Source organism: Hemiscyllium ocellatum, chromosome 16 (assembly GCF_020745735.1).
Source record: "Hemiscyllium ocellatum isolate sHemOce1 chromosome 16, sHemOce1.pat.X.cur, whole genome shotgun sequence".
Taxonomy (NCBI): Eukaryota; Metazoa; Chordata; class Chondrichthyes; order Orectolobiformes; family Hemiscylliidae; genus Hemiscyllium; species Hemiscyllium ocellatum.
Window position 1 is genome coordinate 45,355,018 of NC_083416.1, and position 18,500 is coordinate 45,373,517.

The 18,500-nt window shown below is 37.9% G+C and overlaps 1 protein-coding gene across 15 annotated transcripts in view; it reads left to right on the forward strand.

Moving 5' to 3' along the window:
- The window catches only part of ankhd1 (ankyrin repeat and KH domain containing 1), a 158,620-nt gene extending 145,747 nt beyond the window's left edge, over positions 1–12,873 (forward strand). For 11 of the 15 annotated variants that reach the window (XM_060837176.1, XM_060837179.1, XM_060837178.1 and 8 more), the window contains 6 exons: positions 1,406–3,048; positions 4,642–4,833; positions 6,584–6,838; positions 6,936–7,111; positions 10,202–10,369; positions 12,353–12,873. In XM_060837176.1, the coding sequence (XP_060693159.1) occupies positions 1,406–3,048; positions 4,642–4,833; positions 6,584–6,838; positions 6,936–7,111; positions 10,202–10,369; positions 12,353–12,412 (2,494 nt within the window). In that variant the 3' untranslated portion in view covers positions 12,413–12,873. The remainder of the gene's footprint in view (positions 1–1,405; positions 3,049–4,641; positions 4,834–6,583; positions 6,839–6,935; positions 7,112–10,201; positions 10,370–12,352) is intronic. The other 4 variants (XM_060837177.1, XM_060837180.1, XM_060837185.1 and 1 more) reach the window with 2 other exon arrangements.
- Positions 12,874–18,500: the final 5,627 nt, after the last annotated feature.

The following is an 18,500-nucleotide window of genomic DNA, read 5'->3' on the forward strand; positions in this document are numbered from 1 at the left end:
GTTGAGTACTTACAATAAATGTGAGAAGGATAGATTTCAGATTTATTCTTGGTGAGTCACTTAATTAATCAATTGTGTGCTACTTAGTTGTTTGAATTTTTTCCTCTTCTTTAAGAAGCCTATTTTTTTGAGATCCCAATTGATTTGTTCTTGGTGTTTTAGCTGTTTTGTTATTATTTCCAATATCTTTTCTATTTTGTTTGGGAATTAATATTTTCTTGTGTGCTACACCACCTAACTGTTTCCTTGTCCTGAAAAAAGATGAAGAAACTGTGGCTGGAAATACTACATTAATGCACTGATCACAATTATCTTCATTCTCTTCACAAAATAGATTTTTTAAAAATCTGGCAAATTTTCAGTTTTTGGACTGGTTATTCCTTGTCTTGTGTGTCATTTGGAACCTTATTCAAGCACATCTTGACTTATCAGGTGTGCACTACAATTATAAGCAAGCACTGATTTTTCTCAGTCTCTCCTGAAAAATAATTATCTGAATACCAGTTATTCCCAACAGAGTAACTGTTCTTTCCAATTTCCAAGGAGTAAAACAAAAATTCAGCACAAAGATAGAACTAATAGTAAGTACAAATGTATCGTCAATGATGTTCACATCTGATTAGGTGCAGGTTTTAAGATAATTTAGTATATAATTCATTAGCTCTAAGTGTTCTCTAGGATCGAATGATTGTTTTCAGTGCGCAATTGTTCCACGTGCATTTCATCTTTCTGACAGGTACTTAATTTTATTGGGTTAACGCCATGAAATTTGATTTAGACTTAAATATTTGCTTGATATGCCTTTTATTCTTAGGAATTTTTTTTAAAAAAGATTCTGACAGAAGTTTTGTAATTTAATCAGAGCCTTAAAATTACAAACTTACACTTTTGAAAGATTGTTATCATTTGATTATTTTTAATATTATTATATCATTTGCTTCCTAAAATGCTTGTGTTGGCAAACCGGTAAAAAAAATTATCCTGTGCAGACTAAAATATGTTAATATTTTGCAGTATTTAATCAAAAACTTGAATTAGTTCAATCTCTAACTTGAATATTTATTCAATCCAAATTAAAATTTACATTAATAATGTTCAAAATGTATTAATTACTAAAGTATCAGTAATGATGTGTGGATTTCTTAGTAACGCTGCCTAAAACTTGCTGAGGATTACTGGGTCAATCTAAGTGCTGGAACTATTAATCTACCTCAAAACTTGCTTGAGAGTTTGATCTTTCCTGCTGTGGAATAGCATTCAAAATGGTCTGTACTGTAATTTGGTGGCAAGTTAATTGTACTTTAGGATTGAATAAATATTCAGAATCTTTTCATTTAGTTGCAAGCATAAATCAATAAGACTTTTTTTAAAAAAATGTCTCAGTGAAACTTTGTACTCATTTCAGAGGAGGCACGGAATCAACGAGACATGCAGTGCAGCTCATTAATGCACTGATTCAGGATCCTGCAAAAGAACTGGAGGATTTGATTCCTCGGAATCATATTAAAAGTGTAATAGCCAACACGCGAATGGGGTCCACAGCTGCCACGACTACAGCTAGCACCACAACTGCAGGTCACCGAATAACTGTTTCAATGATGTCTTCCTCTGCAACAGCTTCCCTGTCAACATCATCCACATCATTACAATCCATTAACAAATCTGGTAAAAACGTTGTGTCAAGCAATATGCGTCCTACATTTTCAGTCTCGCTTCCTTTGGCTTATTCACATCCACAGTTAGCACATGCTCTACTGGCTGCTCAAACTATCCAGCAGATTCGACACCCTCGGTTACCCATGGCACACTTTGGAGGAACCTTCTCTCCATCACCAAACACTTGGGGTCCTTTCCCAGTAAGACCTGTAAGTCCTGGAAGTGCCAACAGTTCACCGAAACATAACACAACGCGTCTCAATAACCAGGGTAGTACTATTATTCATCCCAACAGTGGTAGCTCAGCTATCAATTCACCTTCTGTGGCTGTGAGTTCTCCAACTTTCACTACACAGTCTCTATGTGTCACAAGCAGCCCAACTCCTTCATCAGTTAGAAAGCAACTCTTCACCTCGGTCAATAAACCTAATACCATGATATCAGTGACTTCAGCTGTGACTAGCAATTCTTGCTCATTGCCTACAAGTTCAACTGTATCAGTGAGCAATGGGCAGCCACCTACACCTCCACCCCCTCCTCCACTTGTTGCACAGCCTTCTCAACAATCCATGTCACTGAGTAAGAATGAACCATTCACCACCTCAATTGTGAAGGAAGAAGTGGCCACCACAGAACAGCCAGCAGGAAGCCAGTGTGCACATTCAAATGTCTGCAGCAACTCTTCAGTCAACAGTAGCTCTGGGGCTATAGGAATACAACCAACCTCGTCACTGCCCAGCATTCTACCACAAATTCCATGCCGTAGTTCCTCTGATATTCGACCTACTTTGCCGAAGCCTTATATTTCAAATCCAGATCATGGATTAGTGGCCCCAAGCAGTCTAGCTTCTACTCGCCCCGTCACCATGTCAGCTTGCCCTAATGTTCAGACCAACAACACTTTACCTCAGTTAGCTGCTGCCTCTCCTCAAGTATCTCACAGAATACAGCCTGGTGCTCCTTTCTATCCCCTAGTTCAGCAAGAACCACAATCAGTTTTTGTCCCAAACCCAGTTCCAATGGTATCTACCCAAGATCCTATGAAGCAGCATGGTGTACCTTCTCCGATGCAGCTTTCATCTGCACTCGGCATGCTGAATGTTTCACAGATTCACGCAAACCAAGGAAGTAAATCCTTGCCTCCAAATTTTGGCTCTGCAGCCCTCTTCAGTCCTTTCAACAGTTTCTTCGACAATACCCAAGTGTCCGCAAATCACGTGTGGGGAAGCTGCCCACTGCCTTCACGCCCAACGCAAGATCCAACGTTTAGTGGACATTCTAACTATATGGGCAATTCTGTACTTGGACAATTGGACGCAGTACTTCCTCACGATAATTCCAAGGCTCCTGGTTTCAGGCCACCTTCGCAGAGAGTGACATCAAGCCCCACAGGTGAGATTGACTGGATTTTATGAATATATTTGGTTAATTTTTAAAGATTCTAATTTAAACCATTATTCATAGTATTGTGTAGTAGCACCAAATAAAAATTCCAAACTTCAAATTGCTTGCTAAGTATTTCTCACTTTTATCCATGTTCTTATTTATTTTTTCTTTGTCTTTCACTACCTTTGTTTTAATGGATTCTCTCTTTACTTGTTAAACCATCAAGGCGGGACTTTGAGACTGGAGGAACAAATTTGTTTCTCCCCTTCATCTAATCACCCATCACCCTCAACCTCAAGTTAATGTACTGCTTAAAACCTGATTGCTATAATTGCTAAATTTAATCTGTGAGATTATTCATGATGTTTATAATGTTTAGGTAACAATTGGTAAGTTATTTGTAGTTTTGTGGCCTTTTTATTAACTAACAAAATTAGACCATTAAATTGCAAGATCTGTAGAAATATAGAATTGTTTATTCAACTGTTTTTCTTTTCATTCTACTGGACAAAGATATTGGGTTTGGGGATGGTGGGAACCGTACAATTGTTATCTAAACTTGATATCACTTCAGTAATTGATAGATCTTAAAATAGTTTCAAGTTGTTTGTTCGTCATGCTCAAGTTTTTTTTTTGAAAATGGGCACTCTTAACATTATCCATGATTTATAGCTTGTGTTTAAAAGAATAAATAGGTGACTTCATAAATTAGGTGCAAGGATCTAAAAAGGCCTCTGATTCTTAAAGCTAAACTAACACACACAATAATGCACTTTTTTTAAAAATGGCTTGTGACTTCAATAAGTTGGACTTCAGACATTCAAGCAGGTATTGAAGGAGTAAAATCTTAAGACCTCATAGTTTCCAAGGGTGTTAAATTGGAGACAGATTGAGCAACCTTGATTTTAGACAGTCATGGGGTGATCTAATTAAAATCTTTAAAATGCATGAGGTACAGAAGAATGATTTGTGTTTCTTCTGCTCCGTTTCCAAGAACAAGTGGGCATCATCCTAAAGTTAAATCAGCAAGGAGAGCAATTGGGAAGCACTTCCTCGGTGTGTTGGAGATGTGGTGCTGTGAACATCAAGTCAATTGAAAGTTTGAAGATTAAGATCTAAAAATTGCTTGTATGGGAAAACTAGCAAATTATTATGGAGGCAAATATAGCATAAGTACAGATCAGCAATGATCTAATGAAATAATACAATATGCCAGAGGGGCTGAATCGTCTACTCCTGTTTCTTAGGCAGTGTCTAAGACATTTTTCTTGGAGTAACAGAAGCTTGCTAACATGGTATGTTTATGGCATGCCAGTAATAGCACAAGAGATTAGGATAAAGTTACTTTTTTAAATTAGTTCCTTTTTAGTTTGAAATGATGTGCATGTCTGTGCTTGCATTTCAGTTTTTTTGGAAGAGTACAAATACTTTGCTCTACCTTTTTTTAAAATAGAGACACCTTGGTGAGCACTACTCCCAGTTTAGATTATTACCCCTTTATTAAAGAGAAATGTACAAGTTATAGATAAGTCACTTTTTACAATGTGCATTTCTCAAATATTCCATTTCATGTGATTTTTTTTAAAAATGTTTTTGAAGGAATGTCTGCTATGGACCCATCAGGCAATGCCATTTCTTCCTCTTCCACCCCATTGACGAGTTTTGCTCCAAGTATGGCTGGAACTCAGGTGTATGTACAAGGACCAGCCCCTGTAGGAATGCCTGCTCCTAGCTTCAGCAGACAACATTTTTCCCCACACCCTTGGAGTTCAACAACTGCTCCAGCTACATGTATGTACAAGCCAATCCTTTCTATATTTTAGTTGCGATTTTGGGGGTGGGAAGTTATGCTCCTTAATGTAGGATCCAGCACTCATTTCATGCATTAAAAGTACCATTTTTACAACTTCCAGTAGGTCTAATCTTCCAAATTTAGGTAGAAAATTATGGTGCAAAGATTGAAAAACAAAATGTTGAATAAATGCTTAACCAGAAAATATTATTAGCCCTGAGTCCATGGTCCCTGAAGCAGTATAGCTTTAAAATTGTTTTGTTTGAATGCAAGGCCAGTTAAATCCAGATTAATCTCTTCTGAAAATGGCAAAATAAATGAATAATTTTAAATGTTCTGATGCCACTTTTATGGTATGAATAAATGTCAGTCAGGGAAAATTAATCTTGATTCTGACTTTACATCTTATTTATGTGGAAATTAAATTTTTGCAATCTTCAATAATTTCTTGTACGAATGCCGAATACTTATCCTGCAGATTACATTGTATTACACTTTATGCAAATGTATAATGCCATGGGTTATTTTCTAGACTATCGTAAGTGTATGTCGCATTGCACACAGGTGATGCTGTCTTTGTGCACCGTTTGTGCATCATCATCTTGGAGGAAAATATTAAGTGGTAGCTATTCTTGTGCAGTTATGTACTTAACCTCTGACAAAAGTTAAAAATGAATTTAAGATGCGGAGATGAATGACATGCTGTGCTTAACATTCATTCTAGCCAATAGGAGCACTAGTGTGCCAGCCTCAAAGCAGTGAGCTATTAAGCAATAACTTGCAATTATATATAGTGCTGCTAATGTAGTAAGCAGGTCCTGCTTTGCAGGAACTTTGAGCGAAACTTTGATAAATTTGATGATGAAGATGGAAGTGAAACACATTTTTAAGTGTTGTATTTTGGAACTTTGCTGCTCCTGTGCCTGATGCATACAAATGTCAGAAGCAATGTATTTGGTAAAGCTCAAAGCAGAGTTTTTGATCTTGGGGGTTGCTGATGTTTTTTCTGGGATCCTTTTTCAAAAAAAATGTTTATACTAAGAAGTATGAAAAAAATGATGCTTGAACACCATCCCTTGCTCAAGTTGATTTGATCATTCCTCAGCTGTTTGATTCCCATGGATATTAAGCAAATTAAAAGATTTCCTGTCCTGTCTTTGTATCCATAAGCATTCACTTCCATTCTTAACCAAATGCATAAATGTGTTTCAAAGAATTGCAGAGTGCTTTGTGATAGTTAAGTTGGTGTTGAACAAGTTCAACACGTTATTAAAAACTAAGTTTTTTTTTACTGCATGACACACTGAGGCAGTGTTGAAGCAAGCAGCATTGAATCACGAAATAAAGCTAGACGATACTTGCACGAACATATTTTCAGCATTTCATTCATTTAACATTGGTTCTGCATAGCAAATTTTTTTTTCACATTTTATCTGCTGCTTAAATGAATTGCAGAATGTCTAAATGACACTTGCAAGAGAAGTTTGGCAGAAGGACTTCATTGGTTGACATGTTAATTGCCTAAAGAGCTGAACTTTCTCTGATTTTTAAATTGGAGAATAAGAATCAAAATCAGTAGTTTGCATATGCTGCTGACCTTCAGTGTAATATTTGAAAAGGAAGCCTCATCGACATTTGAGTTTAACTTGCACTTCGTGTGAGACTTTTTTGTGGTTCAGAATATATTGTGGACACATAATCTGTTTCTACAAACTACTGGATGTAATGTGAATTTTAATTTCCCTGCAGGTGAATCCCCTCCATCAGTCTCTTCCGGAGCTTCTTCACCTTTATCTGCTGCTTCTGCCCCTCCATCTTTGGGCCAATCAAAATCAAGCAATGCAAACCAGGATCGTAAGGTACCACCACCTATTGGAACAGAGAGATCAGCTCGCATTCGGCAGACTGGGTCAATGACTCCACTTTCCACCATGGTGGGTAGTAATCTGACAACTCCTGTCGGACAAGGAGGAATCTGGTCTTTTGGTGTCAGCAATAATTCAGGTGAGGTGTTAAAAATGTAGTGTTGATCAGCTTTATAAGGAGTGTATTTGTCAGAGTTATGTGTCAAAGCTGCAAATTGTTGCCATTTTTATTTCAGATGGCATATCTGGCTGGTCCCAAGGTGTGATGGGTGGCCACTTAATGCATCAATCAATGTCAGACCCAGCTTCATTTTCACAACACCAGACATTAGAAAGAGATGATACTGGAATAGTGGCACCTTCAAACACGTTCCATCAGCCAGTGCCAAGCAACTTCATGGATTATAACAAGGTTAGCGAAGATTATTTTGCTTTTATTTCAACAGAGCAACTGATATCTGATAACAGTAGTTTATAAAGTAGTCAAATCTGCAACAGTGAATGAATGTTTCTTTTGGAGGCTGAATTAATCTTTGGCCAGTTTTGGTAGGGCATGTTGCTATAATGCACCTATGTATGCTTTTTGATGAAGCTGTATTATAATTTAAAAGCTGAAACAATGGCATACAATTAGTGAAAAAGGAAACCAAATAGCTGGGAATATTCGGCAAGTCAGACAGTTTCTCTGGCGAGAGAAACATTTCCTGTTGATAAGATGAAAGGTCACTGATGTAAAACGTTGACCCAGGTTGTCCAAAAGAAAGATGGTCGTCATCACAGTATAGACAGATGTTGCATGTTGGAACCATGCAGAAGTCACAGTGTGGTTGACTCTGGGAATTGCCTTGGAAATTGCAACTTTGGATGCACAGTTACCTAGCATCTGAAACCCTCTGAGAAAGTTCCCAACTCCAAGTTAGAGTTTGGATGATTCAGAATGACTTAATTGGTGTGTAGGAAAATTTAAAGGGATTAACACCTGCTGTACCTCCTGGTGGGGTTTTAAGAGGTAGATTTGAAGAGTTTGAAAACTTTGGGGTCTTTTGAATATTGGTGAGAGCATAGATGAATTCAGCTAGGAGTTGAAAGTTTTTATTCATGGGATGTGGGCATACTTGGGGTGAAGACGTCACTCTACATCCCCACCAACATACACCAATTAATTTGGATTTGTGTTCTATTGTTATTGACATCTTTGGAATTAGGTCAGCGTTGTCCACCATCTGCAAACCTCTTGGCCGCCTCTGTCCCAAATAAAATAAATCCAACCTATCAAAGTTTTCTTTTGTGGCTAACATTCTCCTTTTCTGACAACATTGTGGATCTCCTATGCATTCCCATTGCTCTTCTATTGTTGTTGCATTGTTATAAGTGTTTACAATATTCTCACAGCAATGTGATTCTTTTTGTTTGTTCATATTTCCAACCATATCACCTTATTTCTCATATGGTGCACATGGCGTTCAAAGAAGAATCATAACCTTGTACCAGTCTCCTGCTTTTTTTTGCCCCATACCCTTGCTCACTATTGCTATCCAACTACTTATCCAATATCTACTTAAATGCCTCAATTGGACCTGTCTCCACCACACTTCCAGACAGTGCATTCCATGCCCTAACCATTCACTGTGTGAATGTGTGTTTTCTCACATCACCCTTGTTTCTTTTGTATATCAATTTTGTGCCCTCTTGTTCTCAACTACTCTTGTCCAGCCTACACACGATTTTGAAAACCTCAATCCTAGCTGCAGTCTGTACGATGAACAATGGTCCCAACACATTCAATCTGTTCTTATAACTGGAGTTTCTCCTCCCTAGAACCATTGTCTCTCCAGTGTATTCACATCTTTCCTATAATGTGATGCCTTTGACTGCATAATACTCTGCTAAGTTCTAACATGTGTCTTATACAAGTTCAATGTCACCTCCTTGCTCTTGTACTCTATTAATAAAGCCACACACACTAAGCTTTATTAATTGAAGTCTCCACTTGTTCTGACATCTTGAGTGATCCATGCACAAACACTAAGATCACTCTGGTCTTGCATCCCCTTTTTAGAATTGTACTCCCTATTTTATACTGTCTTTAAAGGTTCTTCCCACCAAAGTGCATCACCACCTTCTATTTTTCTACATTAGACCTTATCAGTTACCTACCTGCCCACTCTCCCAACTTACCGATATCCTTGAGAGGTTTTACACTGTTGTCACAGTTTGTAATGCTTTCAAATTTTGTGTCATCTGTAAACTTTGAAATTGCCCCATGCACATCAATATCCAGGTGTTTGTATATCTGGAAAAACAAGGATTTCAATACTGACCACTGGAGAATTCATGATATAATCATGCAACCTTTCATCAGGGCTCTTTCTCTGCTGATGCTGACTACCCTATGTTTTAACATTTCATTTTTGGTTTTAATCTTGGTATTTGCAATTTGTATTTTTTCCAAACTTCATGAATTGCTATCCATAGTTCAGTGAAAATTTCAGCACAAAAATGCAAGTTTTAAAATTTCTGAAATATTTTCAGTACGTTGATAGCCATCTTTCAACTCTAGGACTGAAGTTTGTGCTGGCAAAGAAAAAAACTAACACCTTAGCACTGCAAGAATGACTCTGTTCCAAATTGGCAGGTTTTAAGCATCGCAACAAAACTGTGATTTTTAATTCAGTTAGAATAATTGTTTGAACAAAGTCTACCTTTCTTGCATTGTTGGTTCTAAACATGTTTGCATGATCAATTTTTAACCACACAATATAAAACCTTTCATAGACTATTGTTTAATCTGGATTACTTCTATTTAATGCAGTAGATGGGATATCTGAATCTATTGCTGTAAATGTGTTTTGTTCCTTTCAGTGTATTGATTAACATGAGCTTTTAAATAGCAAGTTTAGCCTTGTTTCCATTGGAAAATAATAAGGACTCAGTAAAGTTTTTTCTTCTTTCAAAATCATTGTGTACTTATGCTTAGAAACGGTTAATTTTTACTTGGGTGATTAACTTCCCAAGGTGACCATCTACTGGCAGAACAAGCTCAAGGGGCAAATAGTCTGCTTTTGCTTGTAACTAATGTTCACATTTACTAACTTTGAGGCACCACAGTCGAGTATATTGTTTAAAGTCTGTTCATTTATTTGCTTTGATTGCATTCCATGTTGACAAAAGCAAAGCAGGCTCCACATTTATACTCTTGATATTAAATGCTGACCTTCCAGTTAGGAAAAAAAATTACAATATTTAACATAAACTGATGGGTAATTACCAGCTTTAGGCATACTAAAGAACATATCAGTTGGCTTACAGCACAATGGTTTAGTTGTGATGCACCAATGATCTATTCTGTTTATCCAACTTCTATGCATGAAGAAGTAAACTGTTACCAACTAGGAAAACAATTATTGGAATGCTTCCCAGAAATGAGTAACCCTAATGTCTGTTGTCAAAATCAGAAAATAAACTTGATGTTTCATGAAACCTGGAACTATTTTCCTCTTAGCAGGGCTTGCCACTTTCCATGTATGGGAATGCTATGATTCCTCCACATCCACAGTTGGCTGATGGTCCAGGTGCTCCTCTTTTTAATGGACTTCATGCTACAGATCCTGCCTGGAATCCTATGATCAAGGTTGTCACAAATTCGTCTGAGAATGCTGACCCCCAACAGGTGAGAAATTAACAAGAACTTGGTGAGCTCTTTTAACATGGGGTGGGAGTGATATGTTGATAGAATCAGAGCTTTGCAAGTAAAATGAAGTCTGTCTTTTAAAAAAAAGACATTGTGCAACACATTTCTGTTCTGAGTCATGTCAAATTGTTACTACTTGTCTCCCACGTGTCCTATCCTCCAGTCTGAATTTTCACCAGATTTTAGAATCCAGCTTTGACAGGCTGGAATTTGCTCTTGTCCACTTTGAGCACCACTCAATTTACATTTTTCTTGATAGTTTCACTGCACACTTGTAGCTCCAATTGGTTTCTGCATCCCAAATGTTTTCCTTCCTATGGCTCACAGATACCTTTTCCTAAATTCCATCCTACAATCTCACTGATATGTTCTACATACAGTACCTCGACAGCTGCCATCACGGAATCAACTTTCACACACACGTTGATGACACTATTATATTTTTTATGTTCCACCAATATTTTAAAAATTGTTTACCTGATAAATATCTCGTCATGGGTGAATTAACATTTTCCTTAGCAACTGCAGTCAGATCTACTATAATATGGTAGTTCTGTTCTTGTGTTATAAGAAAATCGCGTAATAGCATTTAAACTAATGGGTCAGAATTGCATTATAACCTATACACGCTTTAGAAAGTATCCCCAATTTGTCAATCGTGTTATAATGAATTTGCATTAACAGAATGCTCATTCTAGCAGAATGACCTGTATTGAAATAGCACACTTTCATCAAAAGCCTTGTTTGCACCATGTATGTGATGGAATATCTTTACACCTTGGATATCTTACATTTGTTGGTAATTATGAGATGAGGTTAAGATTATTTTTGTCTTTATAAACTTTATTGCAACGTTACCATTTGATTACATCATTTAGCCATTGCTCTGAATAATGTATGCAGCAGAGAATATTTATGTAGTTGTTATATTGGTTTGCTTTGAAAGTTAGAACAAAAATTCAAAAAGGAACAAAGAACACCAATGTTTAACTGACTTGACAAAAGCTTCAGATTATAAATTAAGCACACAAACGTCTTTGTATATGATCAGTATGATTTCTTTAATTCCTCTTTCCTAAGTTAGAGCCTTCAAATCTTAATATTGGAATGTGCTTATATGGATTAATAGAATACAAAGGAAAATGCCTGAAATGTTTTGTATATGTGGCAACATCTTTAGCAAGTTGGATGTTGCAAGTAGATGATTGCTAAATAAGGGGGACTAAACGCAGTGTGGGTGACTACTCCTCAGGCTGTTTCCACTTCAGTTTACAAATGTGACCCTGAATTTCAAGTTCTGCCATTTAAATTATCCACCCCACACTCTGACCTCTGCAACCTAGACTTGCTAGTGAAATTCAACAGAAGCTCATGGAAGAGCATCTCATGTTTTGATTTGGTACTTTATAGCCTTCTGGACTCAACATAAGTCCAATACTTCCAGATAAATGTCTCTGACCCTTTTTGTTTTTGAATGGCAGCTGTTAGCAGGCTTGCAATTTCCCACTTGCACCATCATCATGCATATCTTTTTGTTTTCTTGTCTAATTACATGTCCCATTGCAACTTTCTATTTCAGTTTCTGCTGAATTCCCCTCAATTGCAGACTTTTTCTTTTCCCTCTACTCGACTAAGATTTCTGTCTCTGTATTTGCTTCAAAATGTCTCATGTTTTCTAGTTCAAGTCATCAACCTGAAACGTTAGGTGTATTTTTCTCTGCAAATCCTGACAGGCAGTGCTCCCTCTAATTTATTTTCTCAGTGCGTGGAACGTAGAGGTCCATGTGTGGCAACAACATCCAAAACCAGCATGAATATTTCCAGAAGCTTGTGGGGATTGCACATTTCAAACTTTGCAGTAATATGCTTTAATATTTGTGTTATATAGCATTTATTTGTACATTTCCCCAATAAGGATACATATGTCATAAATAAACATGTCATTTTAATGAACTTCTGCAGGTGTGGCCTGGAACCTGGGCGCCACATATTGGTAACGTGCACCTGAACCATGTCAACTAGAGGATGCAAGCATGCCCACAAATTCCTGACATGTCTTTCTGAGATTGAAACAAGATTGATCTGGGAAGAAATTAACAGGACAAAACTTTTCTGATGTGCCTAACTGAAATTCTGTGTGGGCTGTTACGCATGAACTTAATTGATTTACCACTGTCTATGAACAAAGTGATCACCTGCATAGCAGGTTTGGTTCTCTGGTTAGTTTAGCCATTTTGACTTAAGACTTGGGACAAACTATTCTTGTGCTGCTGGCTAAACAGTACTGTAAACTGCTTGTATGCAGCCGAGGACTAGATAATTATGTGAATTAATCCAGATGTTTTAGAGTGGTAAATACATGTATAATTGTTTACATACTAAAAAGGGTTAAAACGAGAGTAAATTTCATGTCGTATAGTGGCTCTACTTTATGTAGCCTGTATTAATGTGAAATATTTACCTTAATATTCAATAAAAATGAACAGTACCTCATTTTTTGTCATTATTGCTGGTGATTAATTATTTGGGCTCTTCAAATTATTGCTTGCAATATATTTGGGATTAAAATTATAAATGCAACTTGATGTTTTTGATTGCATGTTTCTAACGTTTTACTTATGGTAGAAATATACAAAACATTCTGATTAAGTATGTTTAGGTAGTACTTCAATTCTTAGGTGTTTTCCTTCTGGTATAAGCTATGACTTGACGGTTCAGAAAATAATTTCAAATTAGTTTTTTAGATTATGGCTTGTGGGCATGAGATTTTGTTTCAACTATTTTCATATTCCATAAAGAATTACTAGTAATCAGCAGTATTTCTGAAAACACCATTGACTGTCTGACTTGCATTAAAATGGTAAAGTTAAAGCATTAGTTAATGATTGTAGCCATGGCTACAGTTGAAACCCGACTTGTCTAACAGTTCCATGCCAGATTTCAGTGAGGATAAGACCAGTATAGATCATGAGAGCAAGTAGCTAATTTTCCTTTCACATCTTTACACAGTAGAAGCAAGAAATACTGTGGTGTTCTACTTCATGATACAGTATGCTGAGCTGGATAAATATGTGACATCTAGACTTTGCTCACTTTTTTAAAAAAAGTTATTGTGGAACAATGCTGCAGTCTTTCATCCACTTGCATTTCTTTAAGTAGCCAGATTTTGGAAACTAGCATCAGTGTTCTCTTAATGTCGGAAGTCAGTTTTTCATCCAGTAAGCTTGATTTTTAGAGTGCCCTTGTGATTGGATTACTGGATTTTAAAAACCCTGTGCTTAAGACCTGAGGAATGTTTATGTTCTTTAACAATTCACTTTCTGTAACAGTTAGAACCATGTCCACTATTTGTGCTTCCAAGATTCATAAAAGCTTAAAAGAAAGCAAGTTCAGAATGGCAGATTTGGTCTTCTGTGAACATATAATTGTTACAATTGGTTATTTGTAGCAAGGGGAAAGAAATCAGGAAAATGTTTCTGTTTTTATCTGTTTGAATTGACACCCACGTAGACTTTGACTAAATATGCACACCCAGTTCAAGTAAAAAGTGGGAAATGTTCTTCAATTTCTTGGTTATCATCTTTAGGCTTGAGCAGGATTACACCAGACATCATGTTTATGGATACTTTTAAATGGGGTGGGAGACTTTTTTAAAAAAACGTTTAGCAATTTTAACATACCTGTTGCCTCCTTGGTGACTGGAGTATGCAATCTCAGAGTGAAACTGGAATTTTAAATTAAAAAATCACAAGATAATTTTGAGATTGAGATAATCATTAATGGAGTTGATCATTGAAGTAGACCATGATTTATATTTCTTACCATAGTTTCCTAGATCCTCAGTAGTAGAGTGAACAGTATGATGTACCGACTCCATCTGAAGAATTTGCACGTCTTCCAGTCCAATTTTAGAAGGTATGTAAAATAACTTTGTTCAGACTACATTCTTTATTGTTTGAATCTCTAAAACTTGCAAAATATAGCTTTCAATCCTTCATAACGTTTGGGAAGATCTGGAAGCGATTAAATTCATTAAGTTCAGAAACTTGGGTAGAAGGTATTTGTAATATGTAGGAAAAGGAGTAGGCCATATATGGGGTGGAGGGGTGGTCCACAATTTATTAAGAAGGCAGCACGGTGACTCAGTGCCAGGGATCCAGGTTCGATTCCAACCTCTGGCAACTCTGTGTGTGGAGTGTGCACATTCTCCCCATGTCTGCATGGGTTTCCTCCGGGTGCTCCGGTTCCCCCCACAGTCCAAAGATGTGTATTTACATGTGAATTGACAATACTAAATTGCCCATAGTGTTCAGAGGTGTGTACGTTAGGTGCATTAGGGGTAAGGGATAAATGTTGAGTAGTAGGATAGGGGAATGTGTGTGGGTGGATACCCTCCAGAGGGTTGCTATGGGCCTGTTGGACCAACGGGCCTGTTTCCACTCTGTAGGGATTCTATATCGCTGTCGATATAGGTACAGGAAAATGCTGAGCTTATTTTCTGCTTTTTGAAATATTGAATTTTGAATGTTTTTGTAGCCTTTGTAAACTTCTGAAAGGTAAATTTCCATTCCAAATTTAGCACCAATGCTTTATTGATAATGTGTAGGTCAGTTTTTCGGTCTAACTAAAACTTAAGTTTCTCAATTCCTTATGAAATCTTTCAGGGTGCTCACTTCCCTGAAATATTAAACCAAATTCTGACTCTAGAATCAGGCTGTTTTTAGATTTTCAAAACATATAGAGTCATAAAGATGTATAGCATGGAAACAGACCCTTCAGTGCAACTCATCCATGCCAACCAGATATCCTAAATTAGTCCAGTCCCATGTGCCAGCAATTGGCCCATATCCCCCTCAACCCTTTCTATTTATATACCCATCTGGATGCCTTTTAAATATTGTAATGGTACCAGCCTCCACCACTTCCTCAAGCAGCTCATTCCATACATACATCACTGTCTGCGAGAAAATTTTGCTCCTTCGGTCTCTTTTAAAAACTTCCCTTCTCATCCTAAACCTGTGCCCTCTAGCTCTAGACTCTCCCGATCCCAGGGGAAAAAAAACCTTGTCTATTTACCCTATCCATGCCCCTCATGATTTTATAAACCTCTATAAGGTCACCCCTCAGCCTCCGATGCTGCAGGGAAAACAGCCTCTCCCTGTAGCTCAAATCCTCCAACTCTGGTAACATCCTTAAATCTTTTCTGAACCCTTTCAAATTTTGCAACATCCTTCCAATAGGAGAAAGACCAGAATTGTATGCAATATTCCAAAAGTGGCCTAACCCAATGTTCTGCAACACATGACCTCCCAATTCCTGTACTCAATACTCTGTCCAATAAAGAAAAGCATACCAAACACTGCCTTCACTATCCGATCTACCTGCAACTCCACTTTCAAGGAACTACGTTTATCATGTAAAAGAAAAAAAGCTGTCATTGATGGCGTTCCTTCCAAGACCTCAGGATATACAAAAATATTTTGAAGCCAAAGAAATATTTTTCAGATGCAGGGTTACTTATAGGAAAGGAGGTATAGAGTTTGCATGCATTAACATCCCACAAGCAGTAATGAAATAAATAGCCAACTGTTTGTTTTTACAGATAATTTGAGATAAATTTTCGCAAGGATACTAAAAACCTTCCTTTATATATCAAATAGTAACTTGGGATCTTTTGCCTCAACTTAAGTGATTAAACACTTCATGGCGCCATTGACAATGCAGCATTCCCTTATTATTGAGTTGTGTTGAAATCTCAAGTAGCTCTTGAACCCCTGTTACTAAATCAAAGCTGACTGCTGGAGCATATTGAAAATGCAGCATTGTGAATGCAAGGCTTTCCAAGATGATTATTTTGGCACCTTGAATTCAAGTTTGAATGGATGAATGGAAGAATTAAGGAGTTAATGTGATTTTTAAATTCTGCCAGATAGCAGGCCTGGTGGGAGTGTGCTTGTTTACTGCTGGAGAATGGCACGGGTTGAGCCTAACTCGGGGGGAACATGGAAGGTGTTTGCACCTGGAAACCAGCAGAAACAGGGACAGTCGTTTGATTTTGTTTGGACTGAATGAAAGAAATGAGTCTGAGACAAAAGGGTACAGCTGCTTTGGTCAGAGGAGTGGGGAAAGTTGTAAGTCGGCTAATAGAGAGGGGCAGTCCCAGATCAAAGAGACATTCTGTGACAGTCAAAAGCTTCTGAATGACTTACCCTGTTGGAACTAAAAGAAATTGCTGGAGTCGGCCTTAATGCTGGTATAATCGGTTTTGAAATCCTCCAAAAACTGAAGGGATTCACCTTTCAGCACTCAGTTGATGTTACAGCTCTCAAGCAGGAGATGTGGATGAATTGGAAGGCAGGAGTGGCTGTGACAATTTACTATGAAGGCTGCAATCCTGTGGAGATTGTGCATGTCTGTACATGTTGTTTCCGAAGACCCTTAAAATATGCAGCAAACTCAGCTCACTATTTTTGCATAATGCGTGTTCCCTAAAGTCATGTTTTCAACCTTTTATAGGAGGTTTTCCTTTCTGACATCTCCCACACTGGAGCTTGCTTCTCCACTCAGGGCAATTTCCCAACAGTACATACAACATTACAGCGCAATACAGGCCCTTCGGCCCTTGATGTTATGCCGACCTGTGAAACCAATCTGAAGCTCATCTATCCTACAGTATTCCATTTTCTTCCGTATGTCTATCCAATGACCATTTAAACTGTCCTTAAAGTTGGTGAGTCTACTGTTGCAGGCAATGTGTTCCATGCGTCACCCCTCGATTTAAAGTTATGCCCCCTCGTGCTAGCCATCGCCATCAAAAGAAAAAAGGCTCTCACTGTCCACCCTATCTGACCCTGTGATTATCTTATGTATCAATTAAGTTACCTCTCAACCTCCTGCCTTCTGAAAACAGCCTCAAGTACCTCAGTCTTTCCTAGTAAGACCTTCCCTCCATACCAGGCAACATCCTAGTAAATCTCCAAAGCTTCCACATCCTTCCTATAATGCGGTGACCAGATCTGTATACAATAATCCAAATGTGGCCGCACCAGAGTTTTGTACAGCTGCAGCATAACCTCGTGGTTTCAATCCTTCTACTAATAAAAGCTCACACACCATATGCCGCCTTAACAATCCTATCAACCTAGATGGCAGCTTTCGGGGATCTATGAACATGGACACAGAGATCCCCCTGCTCATCTTTACTACCAAGAACCTTACCATTAGCACAGTACTCTGCATTCCTGTTGCTCCTTCCAAAGTGAACTACCTCACACTTCCGCATTAAACTCCATTTGCCCCCTCTCAGAACCAGCTCTGCAGCTTATCCATGTCCCTCTGTAACGTACAACATCCTTCTGCACTACCCACAACTTTTACCAACCTTCGTGTGATCTGCAAATTTTAACCATCCTTCTATGTCCTCATTCCAGGTCATTTACAAACAGCAGTGGACACAAAACAGATCCTTGCAGTACACTACTGGTAATTGAACTCCAGGATGAATATTTCCCATCAACCACAGCCCTGTCTTTCAGCTAGCCAATTTCTGATCCAAACTGCTATATCACCCTCAATTCCATATCTCCATATTTTCTGTAGTAGCCTACTGAGTGGCAACTACTTTACCCTCACGCATCTGTTTGGTCACTTTCTCAAAGAATTCAGTAAGGTTTGTGAGGCATTACATACCTTTCACGCAACCATGTTGACTATCCCTAATCAACTTATTCCTTTCTAGGTGATGATAAATCCTATCTCTTATAACCTTTTCCAACACTTTACCTACAATTGAAGTAAGGCTCACTGGTCTATAATTACCAGGGTCTACTCCCCTTCTTGCACAAAGGAACAACGTTTGCTATCCTCCAGTTTTTTGGCACTGTAATGTAGTCAATGACAACATAAAGATCAAAGCCAAAGGCTCAGCAATCTCCTCCCTGGTATCCCAGAGCATCTGAGGATAAATCCCATCCAGCCCAGGGGACTTACCTATTTTACACTTTCCAGAATTCCTAACACTGCCACCTTGTGAACCTCAGTCTGATCTAATCTAGTAGCCTGTATCTCAGTATTCTCCTCAGCAACATTGTGTTTTTCTAATGTGAATACT